Raw genomic sequence first — 16,106 nt, 5'->3', positions numbered from 1 at the left:
GACTTGGACTATTTACACTTTTTCAGGTGGTAAAGGAAATAGCAGAGCCCATCAGCCTGGACAACCCATCCAAAAGCCAGGCTCCTTGAGAAAGTGCCAAGTCAGCTGGGCAGAAATCCACCTCCGCTCACAGATCATGGAAAGAGGGGGAGGGTAGTCGGAATTCTAATAATAAACACCCACAAAGCAAATTATGGTCCAAACACGGGTGCTAACAATTATCTAATAAACTTAATTTTTTAAATATTTAATTAAAAAAATACCTGTGGACATGGGGCTCCTGGATTTTGGTAGTACACACGAGCTGCACCTAAGACATATAAGGGAAAGAGAAGAAAGAATGAGTTTCTGTTGGATGCTGCATAAACGACAAGGTCCTACCGTATAGCACAGAGAACTATATTCAATACCCTGTGATTAACAAGGTCCTAGTGTAGAGCACAGGGAACTATACTCAATATGCTATAATAAACCATAATGGAAAAGAATATGAAAAAGAATACGTATATATATGTATAACTGAATCACTTTGCTGTACAGCAGAAATTAACACAACATTGTAAATCAACTATACCTCAATAAAATAATTTTTTTAATTAAAAAAAAAATGTTGGTACTTATCTACACCCAGAGTTAGAAGATGTTTTTAGCTTCTAAAGGGGACGATAACTAGCCTATCTCTGAAATCTCCTTTCACAAGGCAAAGGAGTACCAGTCATCCCACAGAGAAAGGCCAAATTCTAAGCACAGTAGCTGGCATGTGAACAAATACGGTGTCCCCCTCCCTGCCCTAAAGGCACTGACATAGAGAAGTCATGGTACTCAGAAAAGAACCATAAAACAAACAAAATGAGTCAGAGCAAAGCCCCTTTAACTAGACAGGATGGTTTCTAGGGGAAGACTATAACACAATTAAATTTAACATACCAAAAGAAATAATGAGTGACTCTAAAGGGTAGTTGGCCAGTAGTTTATTTCACAAACAAATATTTATTGAGTGCCTGTCATGTGCCAGGGCTGGGGATGCAGGAGTCAACAAACAAAACAAAACAAACAAACAAAAAAAGGAACAGAAATGGTTCCTGAGCCTTACATTATGGTGGTGAGAAACAGATAATAAATTAATTTGTAAAAAAATAATAAAAATTAATGAAGGGTAGGAGATAAGAAATGGGGGAGGGATGGCATTTATAAATATATTGGTTGGAGAAGGACTCACTGAGAAAGGGGCACATGGACAAGGGCTTATAGGGGGTGAGGGAAGCATGCAGATATCAAGGGTAACATGATCCAGATAGACAGCACCCTGCAGCATCTATGGAACAGATAGGAGGCGAGTGAACCAGTGAGATAGGGGCAAAGAGTATAAGGGGCCAAGTCATGCAAGTAGGGTGACCATATAATTCATTATTCAAACTGGGACACCTGTGAGAGTGAAAGAGGGGACTAAAAAATAATTAATATTACATTAATTTTTTAAATATGTGTTTATGGACCAAAAATTTTATTTTATTATATTGGTAAACCAATAAACTAATTCTATTCAAAATAAAATTTTCTAGAATATTTTTAAATGACACCCAGCTATGAACATGAAAGCCAAAAAATTTTAAACCTTTCATATTGATTATTGAAACATTTAAAAATAGCATAAGTAAATAATTATTCTTGAGATATAGATATATTTATATATACCTTAATTGGCTACTTAGCCATTGTCGCCTTTAACATTGTGATGTGAAAATTTTTCTGAAAAATGTCTTTCTTTTCAATATGATCTTATTTATTTTTATATTTTTTATAAAATTGCAATCCTCTACAAAGCTTCATTTTATGGTTAGTATATTTGAAATTGTTGACACTGCTTCTCCATAGCCCATAATAGTTTCAACTGAGAAAATACTCTCTCTCCAGATGCTGATGAACCTATACGTTCAGAGCAGATTCTGCTAAATGGAAGATATTCTGAATTCTATTTTTTATATTAAAATGTGTAATTATTTCAGCTCCAATATTTTCACATGTGCTGTATTTCTGCCTCCATTCGGCCCACCTTTCTTCAATAATATTTTTACAGGACAGAGCTCTTAAATTGTCTCTATTTGTGATGCCTTTTAACACTTCATCAAATGTAGATACTGCAAAATCACAGGCCTTTACAATTTCATCCCATTCGCGTGGGAATATAAATTTATCCAATTAAGATCAGGAGGTCCATCAAAGTCAAGATGTTTCCAAAGCACGATTTTCAAGTTAGGTAATTAAACCATTTGAACTCTCATCTTTTGATTTGTTGCAATTCCTCCCAGGCTTTTGTAGGGAGAAATCTGAGCTTCTTCCTTTTTGTAAGCTTTGTTTCACATAATTGCAACTTGTTAAAAACTTCAAAAGCTGACTTTTCATGCTACATTCATTGAATAATTTGATTAAATATTTCCAACTGATTTTGCACATAATGTGGCCTAAACTTAGGCTGCTTTACAAAGTGGTTTTTCAAAGGCTCAGGCTCACAGGCAATGAAGAGAGAAAATACATACAGCCACGCTAATATATTTTGACATTCAATAAGAGCTTCTGTCACAAAAGTTTTGTAGATGAGCTATATATATACTCTGATTGTGTACAAATATACATCATATATAATTTGTAAATTTTAACAATTGCAGTTTCTATTTTGATTGGTGAAATACTAAAGCTTATTTGGACGCAGTCATGAATTTTGTGCATATCACAACCAATTCCAAGTACATATCTGCTCCATAGGCTTTTAAGTATGTAAGAACATTGATTTTACCACGATGCTCTGCTCCACCAAAATCTGTATTAGTATTATCACCCCCCCAAAACAACCTTTTATCTCCATTGTTGAACTTTTCAACTAAATTTACAATGGCATTAACAATCTCATTTTAGACAAAAGAATCAACTTCTAAATATTTTGCTTTGATTCTTTGAATTGGATGTAAAAATTAAACCATTTTGAAATTAAATTTTCTAATTGAGGTCTCTAATTGATTTAATCTGGTATTATTATTTTTAATCTGGTATTATTTGATGGCTTGCAAAGGGAATCAATTAATTAATCATCACCAATTCACTTTACTTACAAGCACAAGAAAACTTGGAATTGAAAATGAGCAAAATTAATTCAGAAGAGTACTTTGATCCAAATGGAAAGGTGTGCTTTTCAATGACATGTAAACATACCTCCTGCAGCTTCACATATTGAATTATCATCTGCTGGCCCATTCTTCTTAAATTAGACATTAATTTTTGAAGTAGATCCTGATGCTTCTTCCCCATAGTTGTGTCTTGTGGTTTTCAAATGGACAGTGATAATTCTATTCCCCCCACAGTGGATGGTAAACGTTAACAAATACTTAGATTACACATCCATTATCAACTTTATTTTATTTTATTATTTTTTTAATTTGGTTGCTCTGGGTCTTAGTTGCGGCAGATGGGCTCCTGAGTCGCAGCACGCGAGCTCTTAGTTGCGGCATGCATGTGGGATCTAGTTCCCTGACCAGGGGTCGAACCCAGGCCCCCTGCATTGGGAGTGCAGAGTCTAAACTACTGCACCACCAGGGAAGTCCCATCATCAAGTTTCTTGAGACAATTAAACGTGCAGCTTTGGTTTCGGTTTGAGCCAAGTTTCTTGAGACAATTAAACGTGCAGTTTTGGTTTTGGTTTGGTTTGGTTTGTTGCAAAATTTAAAAGCATTACCAAATAATAAAACTAACAGTTATAGCTTTAATATACAATTAGTGACAAAACTGATCTAACAAGAACATTTAGATTATACTGTACTCTATGGCAAGAATGCTCAGCCTCTATTTCTTAGACACAACTTCTATGACTTTAAGTCACAATTTCCCATATTTCTTTCTGACCCTGAAGAGGCTCCCTGCATCTCACAGACCACCACATGGACCACAGCACAGCAGGAGTGGTGCTATACCAAATGGCCATCGGGGGAAAAAAAAAACCTCAAGGTTTTTCCTGCCACCACCTGAGACCAGAGGAGTTAGCTGCCCCTGACGGCTGTGCTTGAACTCTTAGCTTTAACGGCCAGCACCTTGCATATTATCCTTCAAAGGGAGCTGTCAGTTAGAGTTTGTCTTATCAGGATCAGGAAATGAGAGACAAGTGGTCATTAGTCTTTTAGATCCAGCTACAATAAAATAAGAACTGTTCACTGCACGTGTGTTTTATATGCTACTACATGAGACTCTGAGAGAAGCCAGAAGAACCAAATGGAGGTCTATTAATCCATGCTGGTTTACTTTAATGCAAATACTTATTTTAAAAATTTCACACACACAAAAAATGGAAAATCTGGGGTAAAAGGTAAAGTCAGTAATAGGATGTCAAGAAAATAAGCATAAACCCAGGCTCCTCCAAGGGAACCAAGACGTAGGTCACCCCATAAAGTCAGTGTAAAGACTGTGGCTTTTATTCCAAATGAGATGAGAATTCATCTTGGGGTTCTGAGTAGAAGAATAAGATGATCTGATTTAAGTTTTACAGGATTATCCTGGCTGCTTTTTGGAGAATAAATTGCAGGGGGGCGGTCAGGATAGGGGATCAGTTAGGAATCTATGGCTATAATCTCACAGTGAGAACAAAGACAATAGCTCCTTAGTAGAGAGAGAAATGTGTGTCCTTAAAACTGTATGTATGTAGCTGGAAGGAAGAACAGTTAAAAGGGAAACCTACCCATAGGCTCAAATTTCAAGTCTGTGCTACTAGTGATTTCCTTTAGTGTACAAGGATGAATCAGAATATCATAGTTGAGAAACACCAGATATGAAGAGCACCTACTTGATTCTTCTTACACTAATCCATTCTCATCAAGTAATCTTCTAATCATAAAGTAGATGCATGTAGACTTATCCATAGGAAGGGAATACATATATCAGCAAATACTAGTGTCTGTTCTACTTGATAGTTTAAACTCTAACCAGAAATTAATAAATTGGATTTCTGGGGGTTTTTTATACATAATCTTTTATAAGTTTAGTTTGTTTGTGACGGTTCCCTAGAGCTTCGTCATCTCTAGATATACTAATTGAATTTCCTAATATATTCAGCAGAAAATAAGAGCTGGAAAGTGGCTATCCTAAAAAATCCTAAGAAGATCTGGCTGAGCTGCTGCCTGGCCTTGCCCAGGTGACCTCTGGCCTTACTGAGTGCCAGTCCAGTCAAACTGCAACATGCATCTCTGATACCCAGATGGTGATATCAGAATATCCCAAGTGAATTAGGGAATACTCTGCCTGTTACCAGGCCCTCAGGAGAAAAAAAAGAAAAAGTTCTCAAAGGTTTATTCTTTTATGATGATTTTTCTCCATTCTCCTCTTCATTCTGAAAACAACCACCTTTAACTTATCATTGAGTAATTCTTTTCTCTTTCTTGGATATATGATTTTCCTTTTGCATCATTTTATGTAAGATACAATTAGTTTCCAGAAATGCACTCAAATATCTATATTCAAGGTACTCCAATAAATGAAAAGTTACCGGAAAGGGACTTGAGTCATCCGGAACGGAAGGGGCACTTGAGGTCTCAGCATGGTTACTCTCCTTTCTGGAATGCTGATCCAGGGGGGGAGAAGCTGTGTTGGAGTATTCATCACTCTCCCAGAGGGTGGAGTATTCCAGTTCCTCCAACAAGGCATCTATATCAAAAGATACAAGGGAATCATGACATAGAATACGTACGTTTTCTGGAAAAATTATCCTCTTAAGTAGCCCCACTGTGCCTCCATTCATCTCCCTCTTCTCTTGGGTCTTAAGAGAAGGCTAAATTCAAACATCCTCCCTCACTCCTTATTCGACTTCAAGAAGATGGTCTATTCTACCAGGAGACGTTTAATGCCCTCTGCATACTGTAGCCTGCTTCTTATTTCCTGTGGTTGCGTTCAATTTCATAGTCTTATTCGACAATGTGACTTTTTATATTACAGCATATTCATTTTTATCATTTATTTAGAGTGGATCACCCATGAAGATCTCCAATTAGAAAAATGTAAATGCTACATATTTTTTCCCATCAGAAAAATATATGCAATTATATTACAGTTTTCCAAAACATACCTGTACAGTAAAACTTATTCTTAATCCTGATAATTTTTTTTCTTATATCCCAGCACATAACAAAATTCTCCAAGCAAAGTATAAGTATTCTGTCATTTAAGGTGTGGGGAGAAAAAGGGATTAGAGGGGAAACAGATGTTGCAAAGTCAAGCAAGATGCTGCCATCCAAACAGCTGAGATTTGTTTCTCTCGTAGTTTTCTTGGGAAAAACCAATGGACTTTATTGTATGAGTATTATACTGTTACCTTTCTGTTTTGAGGAAATTAATATTAATAATAAAATTAACACAGGACAGGCATTGTGCTCAGGAGTGTATATACTTCTTATATATTTAATTATATATTTATATATTTAGTCATCCTAATGCTTTGAGGCAAGTGATAGCATTGTCCCTATTTTGTAGATGAAGAAAGAGACAAATACCTTGTTTAAGGCCACACTGCTACTGAGTGCAGAACCTGGCTTATCCTGGGCTATCTGATCCCTGGCCCCTGCAAGTCAGAAATTCCAGACCCCCTTCCCATGTGGATTCTCTGGATCATCTTGGCATGACACTTTCTTTTCTGAAGCTGTCTCCTCATCTACATAATAAAGCGATTGTATCACAACAGTATTTTTTTAAATTGCGGATCGAGACCCACTAGTAGATCTCCAGTGGATATCTTACCACAGATTGTAGTTTTTCAACTTTGCAAAACACTGGATTATATTATTTCTAAGGATCTGCCTAGCTCTAAAGTCTTCAGATGAGGAAAATGAACTTTACAGGTCATTAAAAAAAAGATTTTATTTCAGATATCCGGGGATGGGTATTTCTTAATGGCATAAGAAAAGATCTAAACATTTCTTACAAATGAAATCCTCTACAGATCTTTCTCAAGAATCTAGCTCACAAATATAATGAATTTTATGCACCTTGTTAGAGATAAGCAAACTGAGCTAAGCTCTTCAGGGCAAATGATCCTTCAACAAATAAACTGCAATGGAAAAGAAGAGATAGAGGGGGAACCAATAGGTTAAAAGAGACATAAGAGGCTTACAACTGATTTCAATGTATGATTCTTAAATAAACAAGCAAAAACCAAACAAAGAAAGAAACAATTAGTAATACTGAACAGTGACTGAAAATTCAATAAGTAGTAAGTACTGTTAACTTATTTTAGTTGTGATAGGATATTTGATAATATTAAGTAATTTCTGTTAATATTTTGGGTGTGATAATGGTATTTCATGACATTAAGAAATTACTATTAAGGATATTATGGATATGATAATGGTATTATGGTTATTTGTATAAATGTATATATATATATTTATGCTGAAATATTTACATATGAAATGATACAATGTGTGAAATCACTTTAAAATAATCTAGGAATGGAAGGAATAGGTGGATGTATACATGAAATAAGATTAACCAAGAGTTGATAATTGTTTAAGGTGATTGATGGGTACATCAGATCTCTTTATTTTCTTTCCTTCTGTAAATTTTAAAATTCTCTATAATAAAAGGTTTTTAAAAAGAAGAGGAAAGAAAAGAAAAAGTAAGGTAGAAATAGAAAGTAAAACTTTTTCTCTCAGGACTTTACTAGCCAAACTGAATGCCAAATCTCTGAGTTCCAAATTTTTATTCTATAGCCCTCTATAAAGATATAGCTTCTTTCTTTTCTATTTCCTAAGCTTTGCTCCAAACAGAAGTCATGGCTCCTCTTGGATTCAAAATAAAAAATTGGGACTTCCCTGGTGGCACAGCAGATAAGAATCTGCCTGCCAATGCAGGGGACACGGGTTCGATCCCTAGTCCAGGAAGATCCCACATGCCGCGGAGCAACTAAGCCTGTGCACCACAACTACTGAGCCTGCGTGCCTAGAGCCCACGCACTGCAACTAAGAGTAGCCCCCTCTAGCCACAACCAGAGAAAGCCTGAGCAGAGCAACGAAGACCCAACGCAGCCAAAAATAAATAAAATTAAATCTTAAAAAAAAAAATAGGCATTTACAATAAAGATGAGGGGAGAAGGAAGACCCTCTGCAAGAGAAGCAAACCATACCACTAGGGGTAGAAGGTTACCCTTAGAAGCGCCAGCTAACCAGAGTTACTAAAACTCCTTTCTGGGTCATGAGTTAACAGGCCTTTCTCTTCCTGTTTCCTGTCAGTGTACATATCACCAACACCCCGAGATTATCTCCCTTTTGGCCAGATGCTGTGATTTGAAGATGACTAATTTCAGCATGACAAATATGGGATTACTGGTGCAGGGTAGGGGGTATCAGACTGAACACGCTGCAGTCCATTTTCATAGCGCCTCATCTGTGGAAATCAAACAGTGTCAACATTCACAGGAAGGGAAGTAAGTGAGGTGTCTTGAAGGTCTCACTAGACTGTAACGACTTCATTCAGAGCCAGAGTCTGCTCCCGCTTCCCCTTTATCTAGCATCCCCATGTAATGAGGGTTTAGGTGAGACTTTCTGGGTGGATATAAACTACTAACCTTGGGGGCAGTACTGCAGAGAGGAAATATTGGCGCGCCTGGGCTGACTTGTCCTCCATGCTATTTCTCCACATTGGAGAAGAAACACCCACCCTAAGTCTTTTGGGTGGTTATTGAGCTGATGACAATTTGAAGAAGCGATTGAGGTGTAGCTATTAACAGCCTAATGATGTTTAGCCACCTGGATAACATACATGAATGTTACCTTCCAGGCCACTTGGTACTTTCCACATTCCTGGACCAAATTTCTCATTCATCCTGCTGAGGAAATGCAAAACTGTACAAATCTACTTTTTAAAAAAATATTAAATTATCTGGGTTATCCTATAGGCTGGAACACCAGAGCCAACAAACTGCTAAAATGGGAGAACACCTTGTCACTTAATCGGTTTTGGTGTCAGACGCTCCAGTGTCTGAACTCATAAGTGACACTGAACAAGTTATTTTGTTTTTCTTAGTTTTCTCATTTGAAAAAAAACAGTGGATAAAACCTATCTCAGAAGGTTGCTTGGAACACTAAAATGATTAACATATGTACAAATGTAGCTTAAGTCACTGAATAAGCATTACTCCCCTTGCCGATTACCTACATTAAAGCCATGAGGTAGCCCTAAAATAAGAAAGCAGAACTGGACTCTGGAGGAACTTGTACAGAAATGTGAACTTCTCCAAACTTCACACAGGATAAGAACTGGGAGTCTACCCCAAATCCAAAATATATTCTACTCCAACTATCAAAATAGACTTTATTTCCAAAACAGTTCAATATTTATTAAACATTAAATACCCTTCTCCTTCTCATTAACATCTATTCCCTCCCGTAATTTGCCTTCATTCCTTCCTCTACTCCTCCAGCTCTCAAAATACTTTTTTTTTTTTTTTGGGGGGGTACGCGGGCCTCTCACTGTTGTGGCCTCTCCCGCTGCGGAGCACAGGCTCCGGACGCGCAGGCTCAGTGGCCATGGCTCACGGGCCCAGCCGCTCCGCGGTACGTGGGATCCTCCCGGACTGGGGCGCGAACCCGCGTCCCCTGCATTGGCAGGCGGACTCTCAACCACTGCGCCACCTGGGAAGCCCTCAAAATACATTTTTTTAATAAAGACAACATGCCAGATGTTTTTTATTGCTGTCATTGGCACTTCTGACATACCCCAAACATACAAAAACCCAGGACACCGTGTAATTATGCAGCGTGAACATTGGGTAAAGGTGACTCAGTGTTAGTAAGGATGACAGCAACAAAAGTTGGCAAAAGATATGGAATGAGTCCCAAGAATGACAGACCTTACATTACTCCAAAGGTTTGAAATCAGGGATCTCTCTGAGCAGTGTGGTCAATGGCTTCACTGCTGGTTTCAATTGCTTTGGAGTGGAAGGAGGTATCATATTTGCAGGCCCTGGTAATCTGTTCCTTCAGAATTGCTCTCAATAAAAATCTTAGCAATGAAAGCACTGGAGTAATAGTGCTGTATCTTATTTAATACTAAACCATGGAACAAATGAAACCGCTCTGGCCTTTCTCCAACCTTTGTGAATCCCTCATTCTTGTGCTTATTCTATTTCCTCTCAGAACACCCTTTAACCCCCCTCCTTTTTCCCCGCAAATCATATCTCTAAACTTGCCAACTCTGTGACCACCCTATGATCTCCAGCAGCCCCCAAGAGGCAAAATGCTCATAATAAAATGACCATTTCAATCACAATTCAGCCCAAAAGTATTTGTGCAGCGTTTACTCTGTGGTTAGCACCAAATTCTCTGCCTATTGTGCCTCTGCAAACAGCAAACCCATAGTTCCCCAAAATAATAGTTCCTCATGCTTCACTCTTGGTTGGCCTGAGGTCAGGAAAGAAGTGAAAATAAAATCTTCCAACACTATCCTCCATCTGGCTAGAAGTATACCCCACCACACATGGAGATGGCAGCCAAGTCTTCATTCCCTCAGAGTTTCTCCTCCAAGAAGCTCCTCACTCACCCAACTCTTCCATCGTCACACACCCAAGATGCTCTGGTACCACAGGTTGTGAGGAACTGTTTTGGCATGTGTTGAAGAAGAGGACCGCAAAGGAACTGAATGAGCCGGCGTGAAGCAGCCTCTATAACCCTTTTTGGTTCCTGTATTTGCTTAGCACTTCCTCTCTTTTGATTTGGTGAGTTTCTTTCTTTTTTTTTTTTTTCTTTTTTTGTAGGTCAGAGTTTTAAAAAATGAGCCTGACATAAAAGGTGAGTAATTGGATTTGAGTTCTGGCTGTGCATTGGCCAGGGTGATAAGAATCAAAACTAGTTTTGAAAAATTTGAGAACCTACTATGTGCCTGGATTCATTTTGAATTCAGGGGAATGGCAGATTTGCACTTGTGTTTTTGCCCAGTGTGGGTATCCTGCTGTAACTGTGCATGATGGGATCTGATTTTTTTTTCCCCTGAGGGACCACGGAAGCACAATCTCCTTCATAAAATTTCCATCAGAGTTAACTGGCACCCAATTCATTTTGCTTAATTATCCAGAAATTGTGCTTACCTGGTTTTCTGAATAGATCATCAACCCATTAAAGGCAGAAGAAAAAAAAGAGATACAAATGAACTTATTTATAAAACAGAAGCAGACTCACAGACTTAGAGAACTGAATTTATGGTTACCAGAGGGGTAGTGGTGGGGAGGGATAGTTAGGGAGTGTGGGATGGACACACTGCTATATTTAAAATGGATAACCAACAAGGACCTACTGTACAGCACCGGGAACTCTGCTCAATATTCTGTAACAACCTAATTGGGAAAAGAATTTGAAAAAGAATAGATTCATGTATATGTATAACTGAATCACTTTGTTATATACCTGAAACTAACACAACGTTGTTAATCAACTACACTCCAATTAAAATAAAAAGATTAAAAAAAAAGGCAGAACAGGATTCTCAGGACCAGGTTCACATCTGGATTCTCAGGGCCAAGTTTATTTCAGTGGTTCAAAATGCAAACAACTATAGGGGTCATGAAGAATGAAACCGGAAGATTTAAGACACCAGGTTCTAAGCTGCTGACATTCTCGATTAAGCACAATTCCTGCCTAGTTATATTGTCTTAGTTTCTCTAAAAAGTGACACTGAGGTTAACTTTCACTTTTTTTTAAAACCACTGTGATTTTATTCACCTTGAATAAAACAAAACAATTACAAAAGGCCTACTATGAGAAGGCAGTACATAAAGAACTAAAAGTACGGTCCTGTGAAATAGATATTATCCCCATTTTTACCAGTGGTGAAAGATACAAAGAATAGAAACTTGCTAAAGATAATATAATTAGTAGGTGGCTTTGTTACTTACTAAAACAGATTTAACTTCAAAGCCTGTAATCTTTCCTCTACAACAGTGGTCTTTTTAAGGTTAATCTAAAGGAATCATTCATTCTCCATTCCATTGTGGCTCTAAGACTTTAAAAAAATGTTTTTAATGTAAAGGAGATCCCATCTCTGCACTACTTTGAGCAGCCATTGGATGTCAGTGCCATTCTAAAAGTCTGCTCACTGCAAACATAGGTTTGAAAAATTCCCATCCACACTATGCTCAACAGTTTTTACAGCTGAAATGCCATTACCCGCATGAAAGTACAAAACACTCAACAGAGAATACGAACGTTTGCCCAATCTGAAGTGGTAACTGAGCCAAAATCCTGGAAGGAAAAGTGCTCTTCAGCATTTGTCTTGCAGATATTGGACTCCACCTGCAGTTTAACTAAATGATTCATGTGAAATTTAGAACTGGATTCCGAGATCTTGTTTCCATTCACTTACGTTGGAGATTTTTAACCCCGGACGCTTTAGTTTCCAGGGGTAAGAACTGTTCCTGCAAATCGCTCCTCGATTATAATGGATGAAAGGAAAAAAGGAAGCAACGCAAAAAGCTCACAGCCATCACCAAATGCAACTTGGAGATAAGCAAACGGAAACTCCCGTTTGATGCGTTCGGGCAATTTAGTTTCACGTGCTAGCGGAGAGAAAAGTAATTTCTGACAAAGCTGCTATTCTGCCCATGCTTCCTGTGCAGCAGAAACATTTAAAAACCGCAGAAGCAGATGGTTTCAGGGTGGGGAGTGTGAGGCAGGCCTTCAGTTTTCCGGGTAGGTCACGCTAACAACTCTTCACCTCCCTTCCTTCCAGCCCGGGGACCACAGCCAAGTTAAGCAGCCGATACCAGTTCCTCGGCCCCGACAACATCTAGTAAAAAAGCAATTCTACAATTATTTCTACAAACTTTTATTAAGTATCAAATGAGTGGTAGGAATTGTGCTAGCCCCGCTAGGATCCAACGGAACCAGATTCAATCCCTGACCTCCAGACGCTCACAGGTTAGTGGGTCAGACACAGAAGACGAATATTGCAGATATAAACGCTAAGCGGTCCCAGATGAGGTGCCACCTAACCAGAAGAGATGAGGGCTATTACGTGTCCACCCTACAAATGGTTCGCCAACACCAAGTACGAAACTACGGACAACCCTGCCAGGCAAGCCCCACCAGCCACTGGGCCCACAATTGTGGTCAGATCTACGCAGGCGTTGAGGCCTAACCCGGAAACACTGCCTCCCCGGAAGAGTAAATTCGAAACGCGGAAAGAGTAAACTACCTTTCCCATCGCGCATCAGTCAAACACTCCCAGCATCCTCTCCGCCTCTGGCTCCGTATCTTTTTTCCTAAGGCGTAGAAAAAGTTGAACTTCATTTCCCAGGATGCCCCTGGGCAAGTTAACCATGCTCATGCGCCAAAAGGCGGGCCCACCTTGCCCTCACGACCCCGCCTCTGTCCTACCGCCGCCATTTTTTCAGAGACTTTCATCCGGCAGCTGACGGGGCTTTTTTTCTTAAAGGAGAAGCGACAGCTCAAAAAAATTTCCCCCTTCTCCCCGCAAGACCTGGCGGCGCTGGGGACAGAAAGGCTACAGACAGGAAAGTGGGATCGGGGTGGGGGCAGAAGAACGCCGAGGCTACTTCCGCGGCTTAAGGAAGAAGGATAGAAAGAGCCCTTGTGGCATTAGCGGCTCCTTAGGCAGGCAGGTGCGCGCGCACCCATTCCAGGGTGCTCGCGAGGCGGGGAGAGAGGTGCGTTTTTTTCCCACCAACCTCCTCGCGAGATCTGCCCCTCCCACTGCCCTTAGCGCGCATTGAGCTCCGGAGGTGGGGGAGAAAGGTCATTTTGGCATTGTCGCGAGACGCAGCCGTTTAACGGTGAGAACGGGTGCGCGGGGAAGAAAACCTCGCGGTCGGGACCGGGGCCGGGCCGCTGCGGCCGCCGCCGCCGCTGTGTCCCGCCGGAGGAAGGCCGAGTATCCCCGCCGGCGGAGGAGCAGCCCCAGCGCCAGGCCTCCCGACGCCCCAGGGCAGCAGTCCCAGGCCGCGAAGCCCCCGTCTCCAGCTCAGGGCAAGAAGAGTCCGCGACTCCTGTGAGTAACGCAGTCTTTCAGGCGGTGGGAAAAACCCCCCTCTACCCGCACGCAACCCTCTCGGCTCCCGTAGCGATCACTGCACGTGACATCCTGCTTGCTCTGCCCCCTGCCGGCTCGCATGGCAGATGTCACGCCGCTTCCCTAGCCGTCTTATCACTTCTCTCTGGCTTCCTCCGCCCCCCTTGCCTGTCTGTCCGGCCACTTCCCCACTCCCTGAAGGCGTCCTTTGTAGGATACACTTCTTCTGCTCCTTAGTGACCCACCTCTTCCCCGCCGCCTCAGGCTTCTCCCGCACTCTGGCATCTGCGCTCCCTTTGTCAGCCTATCCCTTTCCCGCTTAGGGCGGCTCTCCAGTATTACATCACATCCCCATTAGGAAATCTACAGCATGAGCTTAGATCTTAGCATTCAAAATTGTGTCGTTCCCCTCACCACCCCCGTCCCATTAATTAGCTCAAGAGCCAGTTGTACTAGTATCGTTATGTAGCTTTTTTCACTCTACTGAATTTTCACATCACTTTTCACTCGTTTTAAAAATCTGGGACTTAGTAGTCGGGTAAAACGTGGCTTGCCAATTTTAAGTATAGAGTCTTTCATGTAACAAGATGAGATGCGTTTTCTTTCATTTTTTTTGGCTTATGTGTTTGTTTTTGCGTATGTTTTAATGTAGGAACTTGGTCCTTAAAAATTAGAATAATCTGAAAGTAGTTTCTTTATTACCTAGAGATCATAGAGAAACTAAGATGATCAGAAATATAAATATTTTAAATTGTTTATTAAAATGTTTCTATGCTGAAAATACTGAAGCACACGTGTTTGTAAATTCTAGAAATTAATCACATTAGCCATTGAATTCGTTACTGAAGGCATTTGTGTCTTTTGACTTTCAAGTGAAAAAAATTAGTAAAAGCAGGGAAAGTTGAAGGTGGGGGGAGAAATCAGTTTTAAATGCCCCCCCACCTCCACCACCACCCTACCTCCCCAGCAGAGAGCATGGCAATACTTTGCTTGTACAGACCTGATAGATTTAGAACACTCCTGTTATGAAATCAAGAGTGAAGTCTGTGACCTTGGCATGCTTGTCTTAGAAGACTCTCAGAAAGAGAAATAAAATTCAAAGGTATATTGTGTATTATATGTGCTTTCAAATTATTAAATGTTATTTAAATTAACATAATTTAGAGAATTGTGTAAACTAAATTTCTGTGGACAACAAAAATATGTACTTACAAATGGTTCAGCTGCAATTAGGATTCTAATTGCTCTAAATTAATTTCATGGTCACAGAAAATTTAAGCTTCTGTATTCTCATAAATTTGAAGAGATATATCATTAGCCTTATTTGGGTATAAATTCCTGGGACAAATTAAACTGCTCCTGCCTCAACTTTATTATCTATAGGAGATAACGTTAATCTCTATGAGCTGCGTTTGTGAGACTGAAGTATACCCTGTGAAACACTTAACACAAAGCATGATATGTAGGAAATATTTACTGAAAGTTACTGTTTTGAGCAGTGATGTCTTTGGTAGAGGTAAAACTAGTGTGTAGTGGTCTTTTTCATGTAAATTCTGTGAAATTGGCTTTTTAATTCTTTTTCTGTTACCATACACAAGAAGGTTAATATCTTAATTTTTTTTTAATTCCCTTTTATCTTCATCTACCCATACCTATATCTCCTTGCCACGTTTCCCTCCCACTGATCCACCAGCTTTACTTATAGAAATGATCTCTTAAGATTATACATAGAGTGGTAGTTTTACCAGCTGTCATGGTTTATTACGTTCCCTAACTCTTGGCAAAAAAGTACTAATGAGTCTTTTTTTATTTCCACATTATAAATGTTACTGTAGTTGAACTTGGATGAAGATGACTTAATTAAACCCCTTCAGTTTTTTTCTTCACAGTATTCCTTGTGGGGAGGGAAGAATAGTCTTCATTCTTAAAGTCCCTTTCTCTCTCATCCAATATCATAAAAGATAGTAGTGTTCTTTTACCTTCACTTAGCCTCAGAACTCTCTCTTAATTTTATATATATATATATATATATATATATATATATAAAATCCAGTTTTGAT

At 39.5% G+C, this 16,106-nt stretch overlaps 2 protein-coding genes across 5 annotated transcripts in view; one reads left to right on the top strand and one right to left on the bottom strand.

The window, feature by feature from the left end:
• The window catches only part of LPXN (leupaxin), a 41,295-nt gene extending 27,457 nt beyond the window's left edge, over positions 1–13,838 (bottom strand). Inside the window, exons 1-4 of one of the 4 annotated variants that reach the window (XM_024748584.1) lie at positions 13,395–13,838; positions 13,213–13,279; positions 5,525–5,682; positions 264–310 (exon numbers count right to left, since the gene is read on the bottom strand). In XM_024748584.1, the coding sequence (XP_024604352.1) occupies positions 264–310; positions 5,525–5,682; positions 13,213–13,228 (221 nt within the window). In that variant the 5' untranslated portion in view covers positions 13,229–13,279; positions 13,395–13,838. Of the gene's footprint in view, positions 1–263; positions 311–5,524; positions 5,683–10,566; positions 10,702–13,212; positions 13,280–13,394 lie in introns of those variants that run through there. The other 3 variants (XM_024748585.1, XM_024748586.1, XM_024748587.1) reach the window with 3 other exon arrangements.
• The window catches only part of ZFP91 (ZFP91 zinc finger protein, atypical E3 ubiquitin ligase), a 30,946-nt gene continuing 28,155 nt past the window's right edge, over positions 13,316–16,106 (top strand). Inside the window, exons 1-3 of the mRNA XM_024748541.1 lie at positions 13,316–13,354; positions 13,453–13,535; positions 13,834–14,025. Coding sequence (XP_024604309.1) covers positions 13,316–13,354; positions 13,453–13,535; positions 13,834–14,025 — 314 coding nt within the window. The remainder of the gene's footprint in view (positions 13,355–13,452; positions 13,536–13,833; positions 14,026–16,106) is intronic.

Source organism: Neophocaena asiaeorientalis, unplaced genomic scaffold (assembly GCF_003031525.2).
Source record: "Neophocaena asiaeorientalis asiaeorientalis breed wild unplaced genomic scaffold, Neophocaena_asiaeorientalis_V1.1 scaffold43, whole genome shotgun sequence".
Lineage (NCBI taxonomy): Eukaryota > Metazoa > Chordata > Mammalia > Artiodactyla > Phocoenidae > Neophocaena > Neophocaena asiaeorientalis.
This window is presented reverse-complemented; position numbering and strand designations above follow the sequence as displayed.